Source organism: Folsomia candida, unplaced genomic scaffold (assembly GCF_002217175.1).
Source record: "Folsomia candida strain VU population unplaced genomic scaffold, ASM221717v1 Fcan01_Sc006, whole genome shotgun sequence".
In the NCBI taxonomy this organism is placed as follows: domain Eukaryota; kingdom Metazoa; phylum Arthropoda; class Collembola; order Entomobryomorpha; family Isotomidae; genus Folsomia; species Folsomia candida.
The window spans coordinates 5,068,806-5,087,594 of record NW_019091198.1 but is presented as its reverse complement, the minus strand read 5'-3'; the positions used below and the strand labels follow the sequence as shown (position 1 = coordinate 5,087,594).

Here is an 18,789-nt window from a genome sequence, read left to right as displayed (position 1 = left end):
ATGGCAAATTATATTTCTGTAATATCATGGGAATGGATTTCAATTGGTATTTCAAACTGTATTTCGAACGCGATTATAACGGCATGTTCAAATGTCTTCATTTATATATATTAAGTAAACTTTTATGGATCATTAATCGTTAAGTGATGTAGAATTTCTTGGCACCCTTACAAATGAAAATCAATCATCCCATACTACTACCATAACCAGAGGAATCGGAAGGCATCAAAATCGTCGAGATCACTGAAGCTCAAAAACTTTTCTCAGTCAGATCGCATGATTTTCTAGTCTGTACAGAAAATCATGTTCATTCGCATTTTGGTATGCACATTTTCCACTTTTATATGCCCAATGTTCAGTAACGAACCCTTCAAGGGATATGGTTGGTCCATCACAAATATGCAACTATCCACTCGATACACGTATGCACATTTGCCAATAAAAATAAAATGCCTTGCAATCACGACAATTGCAAGTGTTGAGATCATGGCCCAACATAATACAAGTATCGTTCTTAATCTGTGTAATCGTGTGGATGGAGTGAAATATCTCGTGGAGTGAGTAGAGAGCGAGTGGTGTGATGATGCTTTGCTGATAGTGAGTTTGAGTTCTGTGCTGATGTAAATTCCTCTACAATTTTATCTCGTCATGTTTTTCGCACAGGTTTTTGCATGCATTTCTTGTCCAGGCGAGTAGAGCAGATAGTGCAGTCGTGTATTTGCTATCTAATAAGCAATCCTACTCTTCCCCACATTGACCAAACCCCCCCGCCTGTTCTTTCTTCTTCCACCATCTTCACCACCACCACGCCGTGTTCTTCTTCTTTGACTGCATTTCCAGCTCCTCAGTTCCTGTCCGGCCGGCAACAACAGCAGAAGAAGAAGCACTACCACTCGGAGACTACTTATCTTTTGCGCCTTCAACTTTGACAATAAGCTAAAATGGCCAGTTACCATAAACCCGAATCCAAAGTGGTTCAAGAGCTCCGAGATATTGCCAACAAGCTTCGAGTGGACTCTATCACGTCCACAAATGTTACCAAGTCTGGGTGAGGAACTTTTTTTTGTTTTGTGAAAGGAGAATATTAGGAGGAGGCGTATTTTATGTATTAATTAATTACTAACGATGATATAGGCATCCAACATCATGCTCCTCCATGGCGGAGATAATGTCGGTGCTGTTCTTCCATACGATGAGGTACAAAGTCCAGACCCCGAAGGACCCTTCCAACGATCGCTTCATTCTGTCCAAGGGTCACGCCGCTCCGATTTTATATGCCGGTATTTAAATTTTTATTATGATCCTGATTAATTGATTGATTAATTTTTACATTGGGTTTACATTATTGATCTGCAGCATGGGCCGAAGCCGGTCTCTTCCCAGTAACCGACTTGAACAATTTGCGAAAAATTGACAGCGATTTGGAAGGTCACCCCACGCCTAGATTGAACTTTGTCGATGTTGCTACCGGTTCGTTGGGACAGGGTCTCAGCGTTGCTGCAGGCATGGCCTATGTGGGAAAGTACATTGACAATGCTCCGTACAAGTGAGTTGATGAGCAATTAATTAACTTTTTCAGTTTTCATTTAATTTGAAATAAATGTGTGTACTATTTCTATGCAGAGTGTATTGTCTCATGGGTGATGGTGAAGCTGCGGAAGGGTCTTTGTGGGAGGCCATGCATTTCGCCAGTAAATACAAGTTGGACAATCTTGTCGCTATTTTGGATGTGAACAGGCTTGGTCAATCCGAACCTACTGCTCTCCAGCATGACATGGACACGTATCGAAAAAGGTTGGAGGCTTTTGGGTTCAACGCCTTGGTGGTTGACGGCCACGATGTGGAAGAGTTGTGCAAGGCAAGCTTAATAAGCTACTGGTTTATTTATTATGATATTAATTACATCGAAATATAATAGACCTGAAGCGTTAATGAAATGGCCTCAAATAACTTTTATTTTTCAACTGTGCAGGCTTTCCATGAAGCCAGCGAAACTAAGGGTCGGCCAACAGCCATCATTGCCAAGACATTCAAGGGAAAGAACTTCCCAAATATCGAAGATCAAGACAACTGGCATGGGAAGCCACTTGGAGATGATTCGCCGGCTGTCCTTGAGGTATTGTATTAAAATAATTAATTCAATTAATTGTGTACTTTTAAATTGCAATTTATTATATAATTGCTATATAAATTATTAGATATATTTTATAAATATTTGATTTGATTTTGCAGTATCTCAAAGGACTAATTAAGAACAATGGTGCTATCCAGTTGATTCCATCAAAGCCTGTTGTGGAAGTTCCCCCAACCAATTTTGCTGCTGGGGTCAAGCTCTCTCAACCACCAAATTACAAGGTTATTTTCCAAATCCTGAGTTATCTGCGTTAACCCCAACCAAGATTTATGTTATTCATTCAATGTGGCACGTGTGTTACAGATGGGAGAACTCGTTGCCACTCGACTTGCTTATGGTAACGCTCTGCAGAAGTTGGCTGCTGCAAATGATCGCGTCATTGCTTTGGACGGTGACACAAAAAATTCAACATTCTCGGATAAAGTACTCAAGGTTCGTATGTGACTGAGAAATTTAATTATGATGGCTAATTGACATGTAGGTAATGTAAATGCATTAAAATTTACTGTTAATTTGATAGAATACTCCTAAGCAATACATTGAATGTTACATCGCCGAGCAAAATCTTGTCGGAGTCGCCATTGGTGCTGCCTGCCGTGATCGTACCATAACTTTTGCTTCCACGTTTGCTTGCTTCTTTACAAGAGCATTCGACCAGGTGAATATTTTATAGCCTAATTTTGCAATCCAATTATAAATTGTAAATTTTATTTCACTAAGTTTCCTCATCTTTTATGTTTTTGTTTTGTATCATAGATTCGAATGGGAGCAATTTCACAAACTAATCTTAACTGTTGTGGTTCTCACGCTGGAATCAGCATTGGTGAGGATGGTCCATCTCAAATGGCATTGGAAGACTTGGCAATGTTCAGAACTATCCCCACTGCTACCGTGTTCTACCCATCCGACGCTGTTAGTACTGAATATGCTGTCGAGCTATGCGCCAACACTAAGGGAATTTGCTTCATCCGAAGCTCTCGGCCAAACACTGCAGTCTTGTACAAAAATGACGAGCCTTTTGCGATTGGAAAATCCAAGGTTGTTCGAACCAATCCTGCAGACAAGGTTCTAATCATCGGTGCTGGTGTGACTCTTCACGAGGCTCTCAAGGCTGCGGATGAACTCGAAAAATCTGGCATTCATGCACGAGTTGTTGATCCCTTTACCATTAAGCCTTTGGACCCCGAAATTATTCAACACGCCAAGGCCGTGGGTGGCAAAATTGTTACTGTTGAAGATCATTATCCTGAAGGTTCGTTAATTTTTTATTGTATGCTTATTTACATTTATTGCATGTATATATGTGTGTCTGGAGTATAATACTCAGAAGAATGTCTGTCCGTATTAAACATTATCATCCCTTGAATTTTTAGGAGGACTCGGTGATGCTGTTTGCAGCCTTGTGTCTGAAGAAAAGAACATCATTGTCAAAAAGTTGGCAGTTAGAAGCGTTCCACGCTCAGGACCTTCAGCCGTCCTTTTGGAGAAATTTGAAATTGATTCAAAGGCCATTGTCAAGGCTGTGAATCAAATTCTTGCTGCGTAAGATCCATGTTATGAGCTATATAACCACTGCAACATCTGAATTAAGATATATAAAAAAGTGATCAGAATTATCATAAACATGTCAATCATGATGGTATATTAGTAAACAAAAACATTGTCATTTGCTTTAATTTCCACATGGAATTATTTACACATTCCTTCTTATATGTGATATAAAAATTTACATATTCAATATGACCAATAATTAACAAAAGTTAATAAAAAAAATTGCTAACTTCCCATCTGTTATCAATATGCATTGAGAGATAATAAATTAAAAATTACAATTACATTTTGTCGTTATTATTACAACGTAGTCCAGTATTTTATTTCATTCTATTTTTCATGATGAGTATGCATCTTGGAAGAATATGTGTTTGATCGATATGACGATTTTGATACAGAACCACATTGCACTCGACACTACTTTAGTTTATAATTTAATCTAATTTGTAATACCATCATTCTTTTAAAATTAAGATATTTCGTTTTACAAAATGGCTTCAAAGGACGAAGTTGAGGAGGCAATAAGTCAAACAATTGACAACCTCCACCAACCCTACCTCGTTATTGGAAAGAAGAAGGAGCACAACCCTTTGGAAGAGTTTTGGATGAACAAATTGGAAGCCATCGAATCTCAGTATGATCAGCACATTGTCAAATTGGAAAGAGCACTGCTGGACAATAGAGTCAATAAGCGACGACTCATTAAAAAAGATGATCAAATCACAAGGTTGAAGGGTGAGTTGGACGAGAAAAGTAACAAATTAGAAAAACTTGCTGCAACAAAAACTCATCTTCAGGATGAACTTTCCCTGAAATCGTACAAGGTTAGCATTATTATTTTTTCTTTAAGTATGTCATAATTTTCAAATGTTTAACAACCCCCTTGATCAATTATTTTTAAAAAGACAACAATACTCGGCCAAAGTCTGACCAACACCGAAGAGTTGAGACAAAAAGTACTCAAATCCCTGGAATCCGAACGATTTGAAAGAATACAACGTGAAAAGGAGTTGGTATCATTGAAACATCAGTTAATCAAATTAGAGCGAGACAAGAAATACTTATTCAACGATGTTTCCATCAAAGAAGGTGAGCGACGCCGTGTCGAAGACGAAAATGCCCAACTTGCCCAAAACAAGTACAACTTGATAAAGAATCTCACCGAAATCGACCAGGAACGTCGAATTCAGGCAGAAGTGAATCTCAAGCTGGTCCAAGATGTTGGGGAACTCCTTCAAGGGTGCAAAACAAGAGAGTACACCCTCCTCAAACAGAGGACAGATATAAACTTAATGCTGGAGCACATGAAGCAGAAACGGAAAGAACAGGAGGAAACGCTTCGAAAACTTGGGATTCAACAGAAACGAATGCAAGAGATGCATCATGGTCAAAAGGTGTCAAAAGAGACGATGGAACATTTGGAAAGACAAGTCATGCATTGGAAAGAAGAGTTTCAATTCAAAGAAAACGTTAACCAGACGGCCTCATTGCGTAAGTAATTTGCATATATCCATGACTGAACTACGTAAATACTATGTGTACTTCACGTGCGAATTTCTGACCTATTATGAGTATTTATAATGTGGAGAATTTTACGCAATTACGCAAAAAAAATCTTTTATATTTAAAACACAACCAGACACCAGTATCATAACAGCAATATGAGGGATTGACAATGAGATAATACAGGGTTGGATAATAGATATGTGCATGCATCTCTTCATCAATATGGGCCATGACTTTTTAATTTGTTGATTCATGATATCCCTGTGGATGTGACATTGATGTTAAGTAAATGTCTGCTTAAGATTATATTTCTGGAAACTGGATCAATACACATAAGTGACATGTTATTGAAGCAATAAACTGGCCTGTTTTTTTCTACATGTCGGTATCGGTATACAATACTTATAATAACACAATATTCCAACGTTCTCAATTTCCCCTTTGAAATAAAAAAGCCAAAATATTTCTTCCGCATGACTATTTTCATTTATTTTAGGCAACCGGAAATTTATGACAAGCTTTAAAATTATGAAAAACCTCTTGAAAATTTTTAGAAATCAAGGATCTCCATCGCGAAAACAGCCAGCTTCGATGTCAGCTCGCTGTTTTACGAGAAAAACTAAATTTTAATGAAAGTCACATGAAATCGTTGGACACGGAGAAAAGACGAACGGAAATAGAGCTTGAGAAGGCCAAAGGTCAAGCACGGTCTGTCCACCTTTTAATGTGCAGAAATGAGATTGTGAAGCAAAAGTTGTCCAAAAGAGTATGGAAAGCACATCCTCACGTAAAGCAATTGTTAGACGAATCCCGAGGTAGCACTAAATGGCGTGATAATGGTGAAATGTCCACATCAAAAAGTAAAAATCAAGCTTCTCGCGATAGTTACAATGAGATTCGAAGCTACAAAAAGAAAATATGGGAACTCGAAAAACAAAAGCGAAATTTAGAAATGAAGCTTAACGAACTTGGTGGAAAGCAGAATAAATTGCGATTCCAGCTCAAAAAATTCGACGGGATGGAGAAGCAAGTTTTATGGGCAGAGAAAGGCATGGTAAAACTGGAAGGTGACCGCAACAGACTTGAGGACTTGATGAAATCCATGGCGTTAAACGTTCCCAAAAAACTTCCCTTTGCAAAATTGGTCACTGATCCGTCAATTCTCGATCGAATGGCAAACTATCAAGTTTTACAGAAACGGTTGTTACAACAAACTGAGAAAGTTGAGTCGCTCAAAAAGAGTGCTATTAAAGTCATGGAGGTGAATACGTATTTATTGATTATATATGTTTTTTATCACATAAATACTATTAATTTTAATCTTGTAATGTAACATCTCTTCCAGTACCGCAAATTACAGTTCGAAGACGAGGAAACTGATAAGCGGCAAGAACTTCCGAAATGGAAACTAGCTCGGTGGAAAGATTCTTCCTCTGAGGACACATTGGCTGACGTTGATCAACAACCATTTGACGACCTACAACAACCCCCAGGCCTGTCCACCACCATGACAGACCGGAAATACTACAAGGACTACATGAACTATCTTGACACTGAAATACCCGTTATCAAACAGAAAATTGCTGTTTTGGAGAGAAAGCAGCATTACCATCAGCAACAGCTCCTGGACGCTGAGGAGAAGGCAAAGTCTGCATCAACTGCTGGGAGAGTACGTCATTCGGACGAAGATATTTGGAAAGAGGAGGAAGACGAGGTGGAAGGTGGTGGAAATGGTAGTGGAGATGACGACGAGGACGATGAAGGAGGGCTGGCCGCCGTGGTCAGCATTGACGAACCCTTGAGTGCTCGAAGAGAGTCGTCCCCTTCTGCAAAAATTGAGGAGGAAGCGACCAGCAGGGTTGCTTCAGCAGAAGGAGATAGTGAGGAAGACGATTAACTAGGCAAAAATCACACGAATTAATTAATTGAATAACTAGAAAATTATATGGTGCATGGCTAGCTAACCAAGCAACTATAGAGTGCTACAAAACTGTCTTAAACTAGAATTATGGATGATGATTTAATAAAGGAACACTGAAAAGTATATCGAGTGAAGCTGTTTAAGTATGTTTACTTATTTATTGCATATAGATATATATACTGTGAGTTTCAAACATAGTCACACTGAAAGAAAACCTGAGGGTTTATCATTCCCTATATGTACGTTCGTAGTTAGTGGCCGTTCTCGATTTGCCAAAAAAAACATTTATTTATTCGTACCATTTATACACAAGTTTAGCTTATTATACTTACAATTTTTCACAAATGAATACAATTACTGTACACTTAGCGTTACGAGAAAACTAGGATATTATAGACGTTTGGACATTTTCATTCATTTTCTAAGCTTCTTTAGTATTAGTTCTACTTAATGATGAAAGTTTTTTGTATTTGTAAAAGAAACTTAATGAAGGTGGAGGTGGTGAGGTGAGATATAGTGGAGTATGTAATGGTGACATTAAATTTTGTTAATTTTCTCGCTCACGACGACGGGATTGTTCTTGCGAATTTCATCAGCCCCCAACTGACGATAGTCAAAACTGCAATTGTGCTTGTCGCTGTAGCGATGAGTAGAACAAAAGAGGCCTCCACAACGACATTCGAAACCTAAAAGAGAATCACAAGAGAATTATTATCCAGTAGGGGTATAATCCAGTAGTTTCATATCGACAAATGTAATGTGTAATTATGTTATGTAATGATCTTCTTGTAAATGTCTTGATAATGAATGGCAGATAGCATTCGAAATATTGACAAAATAAAACACAACTTTTTTTTCGACTTTTCCACTTAACTCCGTGTAATCCAATTATTATGTAATTATGTACATATTTTATTACCAGTAAGGCCGACTTTCTTGCGACAAGACAAGCAACGATTCGATTTTTTCTTGGACTCTGCACTTGGCGAAGTCGAAGCTGACTCAGGAGACGAAACAATTTGTGCAGTGTCCTCTTCGGCGACAGAAGACGGTTTTGCTTCATCAGTCGGTGCCTTTTCATCGTTCTACAAAAGAAAGAGTCTTTGTTAAAGCTGTTTAAGTATTAAATATTACTTTAATAATTACCAGTTTTTGCGCTTGCTGAAGGAATGAGAGAGGCGAAAGAGACTCGATGGAGGAGGTTGTGGCACGAGGGGACGGGACTTTCAAGCTGCCAGTGGGAGGCTGTTGCTTCTTCTTGACGACTTCCTTATAGCACACGGAGCAGAGTCCGTCTGTGGCTGCATTTCCAAAGAAACCACACCCTGCTTGGCATTGACGTTGATTCTGACCTTCCATTCCATTTGATTCACCTTCCATCGTGCTGTCGTTTGTAAAATGGTGATGCTATATATTCAAAAATACAATAAGTAAATCTGCGCCAACCAGCATACAGTATTTTCTTTTTTTCCTTTTCTTACCCACTAAAACACGAAGTCAATTCCAAATTCCCTACGGAAATTCACTTATTGGTTGCTAGAATAGATGAGGTGGTGGTGCGAGCGTTTGCAATCAAGAAAAATCACAAATTTCCAAACTTAGTCCGATCCTGATGAAACAATCTTTTGTCAAGTAAGAAGCAATCAACCTCCACTGTGCGTCCCTTCGAGTCTTTACTGAAATTTTATAATTAAATTTAGATTAAATCGAAGTAATGATACACTACGATGATACGTGAAAAAAATTCGTTAGTTTTACATGGATACTTTACAACTAACTCTTGTATATTAATATATAATTAGCAGATAGCCTGACACAAGGTGGGTCAATTATATTCACAATATGATCAATTTTGAACAACTAAGTATGTGACAAATTATCAGGATAGCACGATAGAGAAATTTGAAGGTGAGGAGATTAAAGGAGTGCAACTTTTTCTTTGGAATCAAGATATGACCTTTCACTCTGCTTACGTTTTCTTCTTCTTGCTTGCTAGTTAGTTAGTTAGTTAGTCACTTATATCACCCATAACCAAGCAACCAATGGAATGAACCAGAAGAACACAAGGAAATTGACTGACTGTAAATTTTTCCAGTCACCAAACAACAGCAGCAGTCAGCCAGCCAGCCCATTCACCATTAAAATAGAAAATAGTTATATATCTAAGGCACCAAATCATTACAAAAAGGGCTGACAAAGTGAATGACCCGACCCAGAGAAGTCCCAGGGTAGACAATTTCAAGTCCCTTCTCCCAACTATGTAACCACTCCTCTTAGGACTAAATTCTTAGCAAATATTGCGAAATTATGTATGACTAATACTCCATAAATTTCTTTCCTGCTGCTATTACTCCTATTAACACTTTCAAACAAAGGAGACGGAACTACGCACTCGACTCTTATTATGATCTTTCATGTCGTCGTGAACTTTGAGATCCGAAAAAAGTGGAAAAGGAAAATTGCGAGGAGGGACTTACGTGGCCTTCGCCCTGGGGGTGTGTGTGCGCTGCTGGTGGCGCTGGTCGCGGTCGTCAGACCCTCAGCAGAAGTGCAAGGGGAGTGCTTATCGTCGTGAACTAGGCTGGAATGACGAGGAAAATGCGAAATCTGGAAAATTGGAGATCAGCCCAGCACCACCACCATGGCCACCACCAAGCAGACAAGAACGTAGTTCACCACAACAAATGAGGTAGAGGTAGGCAACAACTGGCAGAGGCAGGGCCACGACGAGGGGGGGTCGTCCATTTTCCCGTCATTCGCCCCACCTCTTAAGATAACCCCAGATAAGGTAGAAATGACCCGTTGAATTTACCATCAAGTACGAATTGGTCATCCGGTCCGCCGTCATGGCGTGCATGTACCTCAACGACCAACTCCGACGAGATCAGCAGTTCGTCGTCGACATCAGGGAAGACATGACCCCCATAGCATCTGATGTGATGATGGTAACTGCTGCACTGCCCTGTGTGTCGTGTCTCCCTTAATTCGCATCAAGTATACTATACAACAAACAACAAGTTGTTTGGAAGGAACAAAGCAAAATCAAAATGTGTACAAGTAACAATGGCGAGATTGCTACGCACAATTCGCCACGCTGCATCGCCCAAGACCCCGTTTAAAATTGCAGCTCTCCTCTATACCCACTTGATCTCACCTAAAAGAGAATTTTCTATTTAACAGGCTACACCGCTGGCTAGAGATGCTCAGACTAGTTTAGTAGCCTCATAGTCACTTGCCAATAAAAATAGGGATGAAAAAGGAAAAAGAAACGCACTCCTCTCCTCTTATACCAACTTTCAAACAGCTAGAACACTTCGTATTATAAACAAAGGAAGAGAGAGAGAGAGGAGAAGGGTTTTATGCGTTAAATTTTAATTCGAAATTCTGAGAAACTTATTAAGCAGCGATTTTCCACGATTTAAACTTTACCATGCATGCTAAATACCTGTAAACAATTTAATAGAAATACAAGACTTGTTGATGCAGACAAAATGCCACGCATAAACCAAACCTGCAGCGTACCAAGTAGTTTTTGCATTCGAACACTCACTCGCTTTGTTTTGCATTTGCTCTCCTGTGCTTCTATTTGCATGGGACAATCTACTCTAATAAAGTGTTAGTATGATCCCTGGGTCCCTGGGTCCGTCTTCGCAATGCAAATTGCCCCATACAGTAGACAAAGAAGGAAGCGGAGCAACCACTGCATGCATGCACTGCACTGCACTGCATGAATAAATGAATACATGAACATGTACACCCCACATACATACATCACTCATCAATAGTGGTTATCATGATAAGTGATCGTGATAAACACTATTAATTAATTATTTTAGTTTGAGAAACTCTACCCACAGCGAGTGGCATGTCAATTCGAATGTATTTTTGACGCTGAATCCAACGCCGTCAATGGTTTTGACCTGCGAGGCCCCCGTGACCTCGCCGTGACCGTGGTGTCCAAATCTGGCTTATTCGTGATGTCGCATATCAATTCGAATGTATTTTTGACGCTGAATCCGAATCCGTCAATAGCTTGGCGTTAATTGTAGAAGTTAACGGGGTTTATGGAACTTAACGGGAGCGTGAAGCGTGGGAATTTAAATAGTTAGCTATGCAGTTACTCCCACGCGACGGGAATTTAAGTAATTAGCTATTCAACTACTCCCACAGGGGGAATCAAATTTTACTGTGACCAGGTTAATTAAAATGCAGTATGACTTGGGCAAACCCTCAGTCTGATGTATGTATGTAGTATGACAAAGTCTCCACTGGGAATTATTTAAAATATAGTATGACGGATTTTTCGCTTTGGGCACACCCCCCACTGGAACTCTAGAACCCGGCCTTGGCCGGGCTATACGCTAGTGTGAAATGGAGAGAATGCAGCCAAGCCAGGCCAGCCAAAAGACGGAGAAGCATTATTAGGAACAAAATGCAATGGCTTCAAGTACGAACGAACGAAGAGTCCAAAAAGCATCGTATTATTTAATTTGTTTGTGATATTCCTTTGAGAACTTGAGAACTTGAGACGGTGGCGTTGTGGAATGGATGGAGTAATGGCAGCTACTTATTTTATTTCCTCCTGACGCTACGAGCTGGTGAATGTATGACCAAGCAGCGTTGTTTTTTATTCTCAGAAGACCAAGGTACAGGTGCAACAGCAGCCACCAGCTAAATTGTGTAGCTGCTAAAAAACGAACGAACGACGAGTATCACATTCACAGGCTTATGGATGAAGGTACTTGCATTACATTCCTCGTCGATGGTTATGGTGGTTGGTTGTTCGGTAGTGGTATTAAAATAATAAAAAAACAACAGTATAAATGCATCTGCAGGAAATTGCTGATGCTTTTTCATCCAGAGCTTTCTAATTAATCAGCATTCAAATTAAGTAGCAGTGAGGCTGGAAAATGTTGATTTAATTAAATTTGTAATTAGCGTCAACAATTTGTTCTAATTGATTAGACAGCTCTGATTCCATCCAGAAACCTTCATCAGTTTACTCGTACTGTAAAAAGACATTCATCAACTGATGAGATAAATGTGGCACACGAAATAAAATTGTAGACTTATTATAGTCATGAAACTCCATGAATTTATGCTACTTATGAACGCGTCTTTGAAATCCGGAGTGTGAGAAACCAGCTGTTGCACTATTTAATATTCCCCCGAAGGCATTAAGAAGAAGATCCGGACTGCCTTCTTGGAAAATGATGAGCCCTTTAAAAAGACCTTTAATATTCTAACCAGCAGTCTTACGAAGAACCCTCACCCAAAATATAATGGGCTCGCTTTAAGCCCTGGAGCACGGTTTTTACTCCAGCAGCAGAAACATCGACCTCAAATGATCCAAAATAAACCAAAATACATAATAATACGGTCCTCGTAGTAAATATGTACATACCGTAAGAACATAAGTCAATAATGTAAGAACTGACACCTTTTTCAACTATTTTTGGCCTCGACATTTTTAAATTGTCTATAAATAAATAACTTCAAAGTTAGCTATTACTATTTAGTAATTCATAACTTCATTTCCATTCATCCCAAAATTCGCCCCGTAGGAACAATCTGCCCACACAAATGTCAAAACCAAACGTTGAATCAATGCATGCTGCTCCATGCGAGATGGCACGATGGCGTCATCATGAGGTCCCAACAGCGTCATTCATTATTTCTTCTTCTTCTTATACAACTCTCCACTTACGACTTGCCCGGACAACGAAGCAATGAACGACGAAACGGCAAACAATTCCTGCGAATTTGTGTGCATTAGTCATCCTTTGCAAGTAAGAGGAGATGAGTGTGGAGGAAGCTTGGTCCAGATAAACCCATTACGTTTTCGCCGAGAAATGGGATGGATAATGCAATCTGGAGCGAGGAAATAGTCATACACGTAATTATTATGGACGGTAATACATTTTCTTTCCTGGAGCGTTAAGAAGCCAGCCAGCAAGGAAAAAAGTCAACCGTTTTATTAGGCCTGACTGACCATGAGTTATGATTATTATGACAGTCATGACCATACCTGTACACATACGTGCAGAAACGCATTTGTGAACATCAATGCAAAATTGTATCGACATAAAAGTCTTCAAGGGCAAGCAAACAATATTTTCTAACAAAGGTTTTGACGAGTATTGATTGAAGCGTATGGAAGAAAGGCAAGCCCCTCAATGAACCAATTTAAATATAGTCAACACTTGTTGCTGTTACACATTTTTCACGTGTTTTCCATGCTTAAAACATTTATTTTTAAAATTTAGAGTCAGTGGGTCGGTTTAAAGTTCAAATACGTCTCCCAGATTGTCGGGATGCGTGTAGCCTCCCAGAACGGTTTTTGTTACTTTTTTTGCTAAATCGATGACGTAATAGCTCGGGTGCACTGCGTTCAAGAGTGATTTGGATGATGCAAAAAGGCAGAACGAGCTCTGCTGTCGTACAGAAAGAACTAGATGTGGTTGGCCATCACATTAAATGGAAACAGCGTCAGGATGGTTATTATTAAATTGGAAAGTTAAATATTGTCTCAATATGCCTCAGAGTAATGCATATATGTAGGTAGGTATTACTGGATTGAGATATTACATGGATAAAATTATTGATTCAAAGTCTCTGACGCTGTAGAAATCACTGCCTTTTCGTACAAATTGTATCGTCTGACTTTTATCAGTTATTTTTATGGGAACTAATTATTAAGCAATCTATAAAACGGGTTATACACGAAATGAACAGCCTTCACAACTCGACAGTTTCCTCCACCTGCTAATATTTTGCCTTTCACACAGCTCACAGAAAATTGTATGATCACATCACCCTCATGCAAAATGAAAAATTTTCTTTTTATTTCATGATATTTTCTGAAAAAAAAAATTCAGACTCATCTCTACTATAATAACGCCTAATAAATCTACGCATAATGAAAGTATGCAATGCATCCACAATCTGCAAAGTTTTAACGCTCTACATCAACAAATAGATTTAATAATACCAAAAAGTCCAGCAAGTAGTATCGTGAGATTTGACTTTGCAAATTATAACTGAAAGCAGGGATACATGGTAATGCAAAAAAAATTGAGGCACCTTTGACAAATTTGACTCGTTATTCTATGACACTTGTGTAGAAAGAAACCCATTCTATGAAAAATTCTATAGCATGACTTCTCGTGCCTTGTGAACGGCCCTTAGCTTGATTTTGCGCAAGTGGATTTTAGTAGATATCGTATTGGTTGGGGATAGAACGACCAGACCCACCATCATCACCATCCATCCATTTGTATGCCTTTATTCTTTGTTCAACATCGTCGAATCTACGTCTTTCTCAATCTGGGTCTCTCTCTCTTCACTCTTGCACCATTGAATCGATCTGCCTATTTTACAAAAATTATTATTCCCTCAAGAACCCAACTTATCGCAATTAATTGATTTCAACATATTGACCAGGCAGGAGGCAGGAGAGTCCAGTGACGAGTTATAATTTCCAAGTGTTGCTATTTTATAGGGAATTTTTGCACATCCTATTAAACAAGACATATAGATAGATTAAGGGGAAAGAAATTTCGTTTCTTTGTTAGCTGTACGACGATAATAATTCTGAGCCTGACGTTGTCGTAACTAATTTTTGTTAGGACACTAAATAAGAAATATGTGTGCCCAGTCTTCGTGACGACCAACCAGCAATAATCTACATTTCTCCACTATTAAATTTCGCCACCTTGTAATAAAAGATCAAACATATAGAATAGATATTCAACAAGACAATTAAGTAACGATCATTTGACATTTTTTTTAATTGACAACGTAATTTTTTAAATCAATTAAAATCAGCAATTAATCAGCTGAGGATTGCATTTATAACTCTACATTCGATTTTGAACGTCCGTACTACAACTCGATTTGGTGTGGCCCGACAGGTAAGCTCAAACTCTTAAAGTGTATTGTAAAAAAGTGGTGGTCTGGTGAGTCATTTCGCAACTTGATAAGTTGAGTCAGCCTTGGTGAAGTAATGGAAAAAACACGATAGTAGTGAGCGAGTGGTTAATTTGATGCTTAAAAAACAGTTAAATTCATTAGGTGTTGGAATAAAAAAAAACTCAAGTTTGGCAAAGTATTATTATTAGATATTTTTTAATAAATCATTTCATTATTTAATGACTAGGATGGTAAAATGGGCAACCAAATTTGCATTAAAAAACCGAATTCACTTAAAAATTGAATTTCAAGTTTTAACGCATTATCAAAAACTATTTTTGTTATCTACCAGTGCTACGAACTATGTACGTAGTTTTTAGATGGTTTGACGATTTAACTTGAAGAGGCAGTTGAACTTTGATCTGATTTTATCGATTTATTTTTTTCTTTCTTGTAACCAAGTTCGTATATCACATCATGGCGTCATGGTTTATTTGCTGAATGAACTAGGGTTGAGCAATAATGCGAACAAATATTGCACCTAGTGTTTGAGCTCCAGCAAAGTTCAGTGTATTTTGCACTTTGGTTATATTTAATGAATGATTAGAAGGTTATAATTATGGTGCAACACGGAACTGCGTAAAAGCTGTCTAAAAGTGGTGATGTATTGTTACATGTACATCACCATTTCAACAACAACGACTTTTTCCAATGCTTCGTCACTCCACATAAAACTGTCTACAATATAAAGTTTAAAACAACCAACTACATATGACTATTAATTCTTTCAGACATTAAACTGATTGAATATCCAAGAAGAAAGGGTAGTGGCGAAGGAGAAGCTGAACAGTACAATAATAACAAAATGAACAATATGGAAGGCGAGTCTAACGGGATGGAGGGGAGTCAGAATCAACGTCAATGCCAAGCAGGGTGTGGTTTCTTTGGAAATGCAGCAACAGACGGACTTTGCTCCGTGTGCTATAAAGAAGTCGTCAAGAAGAAGCAACAGCCTCCCACTGGCAGCTTGAAAGTCCCGTCCCCTCAGCGAACCACACCCGTCCCCTCCTCCGTTGAGTCTCGCTCATCCCCCATCTCATTCCTACAACAGCCCAAAGCGGTGAGTACCACAAACAACAACATGACACATAGTAATTTTACTAAATTTTCTGAATCCGTCGTTGCATATTTTATTTCAATTTTCTTAATCCAAACTATATATAGACGTATCCATGCATGTGTTCAAAACATTGTTGTTTTGTTGCTCAGATTCTCTTAAAGTTGTAGCGTGCGGCAATTTTGTTGCACTTTTTTGAGATTTGACCCCGAATTCGGATTTGCATAAAGTATCCATTATATACGTATCTTGCGTCAGGTTAGCACGAGTTTCTTAAAATAGCAGCGTGCTGTGCGGACAAAGAGAGCTGAACCCTGTGCAGAGTATGGCATAGGAAACTTTCAAGGAAAAATAGGTAGATAGACAGATCATGACGACAGGAGGGAAAGAGAAGAAATATTGACGTCCTTCTTCTCGAGCGAGATGAAATGAAAAAATGTTGGACGAACAACAACTTGGTTGACACATTCATATCCAGTTTCAGGAAATGTGATACAAATTTAAATGGAATCGAATGTAGTCATAAAAAAGTCACATTTGACACTTGATCATTGACTTTGAAATGAATTTTCTGCTTTACATTTTCCTACTTCTCAGTTATGGATAGACTGACGAGTATGATGATACGAAAGATTAGTGATGTATGCGCGACTGTTGTATTTATTAACTTGGCGTGACATTTGTGCACTTCCTCCCTGTTGAACTTCCATCGTCCAATGTGCTGGTTTATTATGTGAATTGATGCTATTGATTTACACATAAAGTAACGTTAGGTTTCGTTCTCATCACCATCGTAAAAGGTTAATCTGGCTTGGGTGAACCCAGAACCACTGCTGCTGGATTGCCCTCTGATGCTAGTTTGTACCAATTGAAAAAGTCTCGGTCGGTTTCGTCAGCCAGTTTGTGAGTGTGACTTGTTGTCGCATAACAGATAGACTACTTTTTTTATTTCTTGGGATTATGTGCAAAGTTAATTTAGAGTTTTGCATTCTGCGAGTCTGCGAGGACGAGAGAACGACGATTGCCAAAAATTTAACTCGTACTCATACGCCAGCATATGTCAATGCGATGCACGAGATTTGCGAATGCTATTATGTACGTGTGCAGTTCTCGCCAAACGAAGGATGGTAAATGCGTAATAGTTAGTCGTCCCGTCCCGTGGTTATTTCTTTTTGCTTCTGGTCTGGCGCTGTTGGTAACAAATTATTGTGCCGCTACCATGTTCCAGCTTTAACCAATGACGCAAGGATAATGAAAGGATGATGATGATAAGGAGTTAACTAGCAGATATCAAGTGTCATTATCTTTTGGTCTTGTCTTGTGGAGATTTATATTTTTTATAATACCGGAAAAGTTTTGTCCCATCAAGTTCAGTGTTACAGTCAATATATTTAGTTATGCGATAAATCTGTGAATAAAAATTATTTAGCTTAAGCAGGACAAACTTTGCACGCTGAGGGGGAGATGAGTCCAAGTATTGTACGCCATACGGAAAGTACTTAGTAGGTTGTGGTGAGGCCAACTACGACAGTCACAGTGTAGACGATTAAGAAATATGGATAATATAGGATCTGATATTAATACAACATTTACAAACTTCCGGGGTCTAATCATAATTTAAACAAGGTAGTTGTGGTGTGTATGTATGGTGTTTTGACTCCTATTATATGAACAAAGTATACTTATAATACTGGTTGCATGAATGTGATAATTTATGTACGCTATCCCGCATATACTTATATAAATTATATGTATATATATAACGGCCTATTGGTGATGGTTCAATATGTTTCACGGGTTCGAAGCAAGAGTTCAAATATCCTAATTTTTAATTTTAGACCTAAAAAGTAACTGGTCATGTATTGATTTTCTCTTAGGAGGGCGAGGGGGCTGTTAAAGATGACGAAAAACCTTCTACGGCTGCGGCAGCCGCTGTGGCTTCGACTCCAGAGTCATCGAATATGGAGAGCGTCGGCGTATCTGATACCAAAAAGAAGTCCAATCGTTGCATGTCGTGTCGAAAGAAAGTCGGCCTTACAGGTATGATTACCCATCATGCATCAAAGAATTATAAATTTGTACATACATAATAATTATATATATTCACAAATTAATTGTGTGTACAACAGGTTTTGAATGTCGTTGTGGAGGCCTCTTTTGTTCTACTCATCGCTACAGTGACAAGCACAATTGCAGTTTTGACTATCGTCAGCTGGGAGCTGATGAAATTCGCAAGAACAATCCCGTGGTCGTTAGTGAAAAGATCAACAAAATCTAGGTTAAATCTCATCGTCGTTCGTCATATATTCTTACCTTCTGTATAAAAACAAACTTTTAGTGCGCTCATGAGAAATCAAATGTCTATAACCACCAGTATGTCCAACGGGAGTATGTCCTCCTGTTTACGTTGTTACGTTCTTACCGTCATGTATATGTTGTATTAATCAAATATTTCTTACAAATATTCCATACGCGTTATTTAAGAGAGATAATATTCTGTCGACGTCGTATGTCGTTGAGTACGTAGAACCCTATCGTATCGTATCATCACCTCCTCCATGAATTCTTGACTAAGGTGACAAGTCTCACGGTATATGCAATAAATTTTAAACTGTGCTATACAACATTGTGTACCATGCGTATTATGCA

The 18,789-nt window shown here is 38.7% G+C and overlaps 4 protein-coding genes across 5 annotated transcripts; 3 read left to right on the top strand and 1 right to left on the bottom strand.

Moving 5' to 3' along the window:
- The first annotated feature begins 773 nt into the window (after positions 1–773).
- LOC110851461 (transketolase) lies at positions 774–3,969 on the top strand. Its single transcript, XM_022099237.2, has 10 exons — positions 774–1,048; positions 1,135–1,280; positions 1,357–1,546; positions 1,624–1,858; positions 1,973–2,116; positions 2,233–2,355; positions 2,438–2,566; positions 2,655–2,792; positions 2,891–3,386; positions 3,508–3,969. Exons 1-10 carry the CDS (start codon positions 942–944, stop codon positions 3,678–3,680), a joined length of 1,881 nt encoding a protein of 626 aa, XP_021954929.1. The 5' UTR covers positions 774–941; the 3' UTR covers positions 3,681–3,969.
- A 125-nt stretch (positions 3,970–4,094) lies between these two features.
- LOC110850970 (putative leucine-rich repeat-containing protein DDB_G0290503) lies at positions 4,095–7,429 on the top strand. The gene is made up of 4 exons (XM_022098584.2): positions 4,095–4,509; positions 4,591–5,176; positions 5,746–6,452; positions 6,537–7,429. Exons 1-4 carry the CDS (start codon positions 4,177–4,179, stop codon positions 7,086–7,088), a joined length of 2,178 nt encoding a protein of 725 aa, XP_021954276.1. The 5' UTR covers positions 4,095–4,176; the 3' UTR covers positions 7,089–7,429.
- LOC110851460 (zinc finger A20 and AN1 domain-containing stress-associated protein 9) lies at positions 7,243–9,783 on the bottom strand. 2 transcript variants are annotated; one of them, XM_022099235.2, is made up of 5 exons: positions 9,590–9,783; positions 8,594–8,788; positions 8,259–8,519; positions 8,032–8,197; positions 7,243–7,798 (listed from the first exon to the last, which is right to left on the bottom strand). In XM_022099235.2, exons 3-5 carry the CDS (start codon positions 8,490–8,492, stop codon positions 7,650–7,652), a joined length of 549 nt encoding a protein of 182 aa, XP_021954927.1. In that variant the 5' UTR covers positions 8,493–8,519; positions 8,594–8,788; positions 9,590–9,783; the 3' UTR covers positions 7,243–7,649. The 2 variants fall into 2 exon arrangements, with proteins under 2 accessions (XP_021954927.1, XP_021954928.1); XM_022099236.2 differs by lacking the exon at positions 9,590–9,783 and adding an exon at positions 9,086–9,241.
- Positions 9,784–14,398: 4,615 nt separating this feature from the next.
- LOC110851459 (zinc finger A20 and AN1 domain-containing stress-associated protein 9) lies at positions 14,399–18,766 on the top strand. Its single transcript, XM_022099234.2, has 4 exons — positions 14,399–15,025; positions 15,815–16,143; positions 18,018–18,180; positions 18,270–18,766. Exons 2-4 carry the CDS (start codon positions 15,889–15,891, stop codon positions 18,416–18,418), a joined length of 567 nt encoding a protein of 188 aa, XP_021954926.1. The 5' UTR covers positions 14,399–15,025; positions 15,815–15,888; the 3' UTR covers positions 18,419–18,766.
- The last annotated feature ends 23 nt before the right edge of the window (positions 18,767–18,789 follow it).